Consider the following 6,364-nt stretch of genomic DNA (forward strand, 5'->3'; position numbering starts at 1 on the left):
CCCCTCTCCCACCTCCTTTTCCCAGTCCCCCCGAGTTTTATTCAATAAAGAGAGTTTCTATTTTTGAACACACTTTATTTTGTACATCAGGCAGGGGGGCTAGGGAGGGGTAAGTGGAATGAGGTGAGGGAGGAATGGGGTACGAGCCCCCGATGGGGAGGACTGGGGTGGCTCTGCGGGTTCCTCAGGATGGAAGCTCTCCTGCGGTCCCCCGATTGACCCCCCTCCCCGGATGGCAGCCTGCGGCAAGTGCAGCCTGCGGCAAGTGCAGCCGGGCTGATGGCCGAGTGCTGTGATGTGCTGAGTGTGGGCATTCAGGGCACTCCAATCCAGGACTGCTTTGCTGTCCCTCATCGAGTTAGACAAGAGAGCGGGGAACCCCTGATAACTGTCTGTCCGGGGTGGGGGTTGGGTCCCTTTAAGCACAGCCCTCGGCTAGCCTGAGACAGCATCTCCACGCTCTAAGTCCTAATCTGATGCCCTGCTGGCACTGCTTCCGGCCATCCTTAACCTCGGTTCAGGGTCCACTCAATGTGGACATGCTAGTTTGAATTAGCAAAACGCTAATTCGAACTAGTTTTTAGGTCTAGATGCACTAGTTCGAATTAGCTTAGTTCAAATTAACTAATTCGAATTAAGTTAGTTCAAGTTAGTGCTGTAGTGTAGACATACCCTAAAATACCACCATCCTGCCACTCGTCAGTAGCCCCATCATCCAGGTGTGCTAGTATAATGCTGGCAGGTGGAACCAAACCCAGGACCTCTGGAGCTTGGTGCAAGAGCTTCTACAACAGGGGTGGGGAACTTCAGGCTCGGGGGCTGGATGTGGCCTTCGGCTTGCCTGGATCCAGCCCCCGAGGCTCAGGGGGCCCCACCCAGCATAGGAGAGCCCTGCACTGGTGCTCCAACCCCCACGCTGCCTCCTGCAAGATTGGAGCACACAAAATCTACTAGCCTGGGCCCCCCTAGGCTTCAGTGAGCACAGGGAATGTGGGGAGTGCGTTTTTTTCCCCCTCTCCCTCTCCGTAAGAAGTTTAAGTGCCCTGGGACAGCACACCACACCACACCAGAGAAGGTATATAGGTTACACTAAGCACTCTGTAGATTTAATCACACTTCCCAACACCCATCTCTGCTTTACCGATAAGAGGAAACACAGACAGAGAGAGGTCAAGCAATGTGCCCATGATCAGTGAGCGCTAGGACTAAAGTCCAGGAGAAGTCTGGAGCTAGCCCAGGGGTGGGCAATAAATTCTGAAGGGGGAAGCCCACTCCTTACGTTTTGGAAGTGGTTGCGAGCTGCCCCAGAAGGGGTAGAGCCTCAGGCGGAAGGGCAGGGCCTTTAAATGACAGGAGTTGAAAGGGCTTGCCTCTCCCTGGCGTCTCCCAGGCAACACGTTAACAGAGGGGCTGGGAGCTGCGAGCCCTTTCAACTGCTTTTATTTAAACGGCTCGCACCTTAGCGGCTGCAGGGAAGGGGTGAGCCTTTAAAGAGAAGCAGTTGAAAAGGCTCAAAGCCCCTGGCCCGCAACTAACATGTTGCCTGGGAGCTGCCAGGGAGGCGCAAGCCCTTTAAACTCCTGCTATTTAAAGGGCTTTCGCCTTACCCGTGGCTGCTATCACATTGCCTAGCAGCCGCCGAGAAGGCACAAGCCCTTTAAATAGCAGGAGCTAAAATGGCTCACACCTCCCAAGCAACACGCCAGGGGCAGGGCTGGGAGCTGCCGCGGGCCGGATGAAAGAGCTAGGTGGGCTGGATCCAGCCCGCTGACAGCCTCTTGCCCAGCCCTGAGCTAGGCATAGGATTATAGTCTCTCTAATCTTGTTCCCAGTCCAGATGTAAAATTCAGACCAGTGCCACGAAGGAGCTGTGTTCCACGGGACAATCAATTGTTCCAGACCATGTGAGGACAGCTTCTGGCTCCTATGGACAGGAATCTGATTAGTGGATGGAAACTGTTCCTGGCCTTCAGGCCACAAGTAACAGGAAAACAGGGCACAGAAATATCTGCTGGAATTAGGAGCAGCTGGGCTGGCAGCCGGGCTGTCCAAAGAGGAGGAGGAGCTCCACCTTCCCCAACAGAACACGCCCAGTCTCTGGAAGGCTGAACAATCAAATCCGAACCTGCTAAAGCCTCCGTAGCCTCTCCTCCCTCCTTCGTATAGCTCTGGGTCGTAGGCACCCCGAGAGGAACTTGTGGCTCCAATGCAGGTTCTGCTCCAGCTGTTGCAGCTGAGTTCCAGGGTATCCAGCTGCTTCTTCACTGCTCCTGGGTTTTTGCAGTAATCACAGCACTTGTTACAAGTGGGGGTGGCATCCCCAAAGTACTTTGCTATGGCAGCATGGCGACATCTAGGAGACAAGGGAAAGGCGGAAATAGTGACATGCTGACAGAGCCATTACTGCGAGGAGGAGGTACGGTAAGGGGGGCCCAGAAGGCACTCTGGGAAGAGATGTCACATTGCAGATCAAATCTGTCCTGTGGGGCGGGGCAAAAAGAATCACCATAGCAGGAGCAACACACTGGGCCATCCCAAACTCATCTGTTTTAGACTTTTCATTGGGATTTTCAAAAGCTGGCTAACGGAGGCCCCCCTCCCCCGCACTGAAGTCAAGAGGAGTTTTACCCTGACCTCCCTAAGAGCACAGTCAGGCAGAGACTAAGTGCTTTATTCTTCAAAGGCAGTGCCTCTGCAGACAGACAGCCCCCTTGAATCCCCAGGATACATACACTATTGCTGCAACCCCAATATGAAGTACAAGCAGAAATTCAGCTCCAATTAAACTATGTGCATAGAGAGCTATGTGGACAGAGAAAACTGACTTATTAATTTATTCATGCACCAAAGACTTCTTTGTTCTGACTTGGGATCAGAGAGATCGCAAAGGCTGCTGAAACAAGGGAAGCACCAGAGGCATTGTGGTTGCTGATTAGTCAACACCTTACTCCCCAGTTTAAAGTAAGTGATTGCAAACCCACACGTTTACTATGGACTTCTGTAAGAGCAGAGCACAAGATGAGACTTGAGTCTTACTGTCACAGAGAGTTCCTCTATTCTTGGACCAGGTCTGGTCTCTTGAATAAATATGTTCCTCGTTAGAGCCTTTTGATCAGTTTGGGGCTGAGAGAGAAACATATATTTAGGTCATAGGGAAGGGGGTTGGGCAGTGGAGGGGCTGGCCTGGGGCAGTGGGAGGGTGCGTTGCCCGGCTGCTAGCTGCTCCACAGCTGTCCAGGCAGCAGGGACCTCTCCCCTGAGCTAGCTGGGGCGGCAGAGGCCATGTTGCCCAGCTGGTGGCTGCTCCCCAGCTCTCTGGGGCTAGCAGGGCAGTGGGGGTGCACTTGCTTGCTATTCCACTGTGGTCACTCTGGAGTATAACTGTCCCTGCTATCACTGCCTTTCCTTTCCATTTGATGAGAAACAATCACATTCCATGCACCAAACCCTGACGTTGCTTTAACAGGAAGCTGCATACCAACTGTGGTGGTCCTGGCTCTTACCGATCAGGAGGCGTTCTTGAACAAACAGACTCATAGACAGACACAGATCCGGGCTCTCTGTGAGGGCGGATGGACCAGTCGATCAAGATGACACAGAAGCAATTCAAAGGGCGATAGGCCAGTTCTGTTATCTAGCTGGGGTGCATTTTGGATTTGGACCTCCTAGGATATGTCTACACTGCAGTTGGGAGCCAGCCTCTTGACCCAGGTAGACACTTGCACTAGCAGGGCCTGAGCTATGTTAACCCAGCTGCCTTGCAAACGCTGTCCGGCTGCATGCATTTTGTCACAAAGGAGCAACATACTAAGCAATACATGTTTAATCAGAAACTGGAATTGAACAAGAGGACATGGGTCAACCTTAATTTCTGTTGCCCTCCTTTTATTTGTTGTTCATTCCAGCAGTGGGTTATTCCGGATCCATCTGACTCCCAGAGCTCTCCTGCCCGCCCAGAAGCTCTTTGCTCCAGAGCTGTTTAAGATCTGTTTGCAGGGCTGTCAAGTTTCACCAGTAGGGTCTGAAGCTCCTTAAAACCAGACAACGTTCACTTAGGGCACATTTACACTACAGCGGAGAGCCTGCTTCCCAGTCGTAGTAGCCAGACACACCATGAGTAGTGTAGCTGGAGGTAGCACAGGCAATGGCTCTGGCTAGGCACCCAAGTACAAACACACCTGGATCCAGTAGGTAAGTACTCCAGCGAGCTAGCCTGAGTTACTGCCCCTGCAGCCCCTGGCTACATTGCTTTTTTTGGTGCACTAGCTTAGAGCAGAATTAGTGTGCGTCTCTACCTGTGCTAGCAAGCATGCTCCCAGCTTCAGTGCATACCTTCCCGTAGCTAGCTGGACACACATGGGCAGCAATGTCTAAGCAAAGTGTAGACATATATTTTCTCAGGACACAATTATCATATAGCCATAATTTTGGTAAGTCAAGCAGACACCCGCGAGGGCTACATTTTTGCTGTTTTTCTCACAGATCTGCTTTTGCCAAATGTAGAAAATTGTGAATATTTTCTCAAGTGCCTCACTTTCCCATATATCAACCAACACTGCAGGAATTTTACTCAAAATACCCCATACTGCTCTTATATGGTTTTTATACTACTATCATGCTTAGGAGCTTGAGCACCCACTGTGCTAAGTGTTGTACAAACAGCACAGAAAGGATGCTCCGTGCCCCAATGAGCCTACCATTGAAATAACTCAGTTCTTTTCTCCCTCTGACACATCCACCACTTCTCTCTACTTGAGCAGGACCATGAAAATGTATTAATGTCTAACTGCTTATTATTAAAAAAACAAATAGTCTAGCAGCATCTTAAAGACTAACAAAACATGTAGATGGTATCATGAGGCTTCGTGGGATTCAACTGAAGAAGTTGGTTGTACCCACAAAAGCTCATGATACCATCTACATGTTTTGTTAGTCTTTAAAGTGCTGCTAGACCAGTTTCTCAACCTTTTTTTTTAGTTAATAAAGTACCCCTTTTAAAAATATATAAGTACCCCTAGTACCTACAGTTTTCAAGGACACATTTTTTTTCTACCATTGCAATACATTTGTTTAAACAACTTAATCGTAGCCAGCCAGGAGAAGACTTTTAGGTGTAAAAAATACAAAAATAATAAAGCTCTGTAAAACTTAAAACAAAAATTGTTCTCTCCAAATTTCAGTTATATTGACAAACCCCCCAGACTTCTCTTGAGTAGCCATAAGGGTACCTGTACCACTGGTTGAGAAACACTGGGCTAGACTAGTATCAGAGGGGTAGCCGTGTTAGTCTGAATCTGAAAAAGCGACAAGGAGTCCTGTGGCACCTTATAGACTAACTGAAGTGTAGGAGCATAAGCTTTCGTGGGCAAAGACCCACTTCGTCAGATGCATGTAGTGGAAATTTCCAGAGGCAGGAATAAATATGCAGGCCAGGATCAGGCTGGAGATCAGGCTGGGCTAGACTATTCGTTGTTTTTGAAGTTTTTCCAGTTAAAAACTAACTTAGCTCCTTCTCTGATGCTTATTATTAATTTGTATAGCGCATCTGGTGTACATTTTGGACCTATACAATAGAAGGATTAGCTCAGCAGCGCAATGGTCAGAGAGGGAAAAGCGCAAAGCAAGGATTTTCTCCACTAGAGACTCCCTGTTTAGGTTTTAAGGCAGGTCTGAATGGTGACATCTACAAACAGGTGTATGGAAGGAGGGTGGGGCATAAGTCTGGATTCCTGGCCAGAAGATAGTGAGGAATCCAGCAGAGTATCTGTTGGCTTGGAGGCATTTCAAGCAGACTGTTAAGAGTCCATGATACCTGCTGATTCATTAACTCTCTGGCAGTCCAGGGGCTTTGATTTACCAAGCAGAAAAAACCAGCCAAGAGCTGGTGAAGAAACTAAAGCAGCAGGCTCCAGACCAGCTCAGTGCAAACATAGGCAATGAAGCCAGAAGGAAAACAGCACTACCCAGGTAAGGAGACTGGGACAGTGAATTTGTTGTGCCATGAGTCCAGGTCACTGGAAGCTGAATAGGGGCAACTACAAAGATGGCTTTCTATCCCCTGGCAAAGCAGCACTGACTCATTTTGTTCCTGAACTCAGAGAAAGAGTTCCTTTCACAACCAGGGGAAAAAAAGGGAGACACATTTGAGCCTCTCTCCCTGCCCTTCCAAAAGAACGGCAGGGTGCCGCGGGCCCTGCCACTGCAGCACCATCACAGAAATGTCAAAGCCCTCTGCAAGTCAGTTCTTTGTTTCTCAAAGAGAAAGAAACGAAGGCATTATTCTCATTAGTCTGACATACACCCGCTCCTCTGAGTGGAAAGTGAAGCATAAAAGAGTGCCCGGTCTTACTCTCCTTTCCCTCAC

General features: G+C 49.4%; 1 protein-coding gene across 6 annotated transcripts in view; it reads right to left on the minus strand.

Annotated features, from left to right (window-relative positions):
- The window catches only part of RECQL5 (RecQ like helicase 5), a 68,708-nt gene that overhangs the window by 15,162 nt on the left and 47,182 nt on the right, over positions 1 to 6,364 (minus strand). For 5 of the 6 annotated variants that reach the window (XM_075903662.2, XM_075903659.2, XM_075903660.2 and 2 more), the window contains one exon: positions 2,126 to 2,353. The exons of the other annotated variant lie outside the window; for it this stretch is intronic. In XM_075903662.2, coding sequence (XP_075759777.2) covers positions 2,126 to 2,353 — 228 coding nt within the window. The remainder of the gene's footprint in view (positions 1 to 2,125; positions 2,354 to 6,364) is intronic. 6 annotated transcript variants of the gene reach the window in all.

The sequence above is a fragment of the Pelodiscus sinensis genome, chromosome 20, assembly GCF_052426305.1.
Source record: "Pelodiscus sinensis isolate ZL-2025 chromosome 20, ASM5242630v1, whole genome shotgun sequence".
In the NCBI taxonomy this organism is placed as follows: Eukaryota; Metazoa; Chordata; order Testudines; family Trionychidae; genus Pelodiscus; species Pelodiscus sinensis.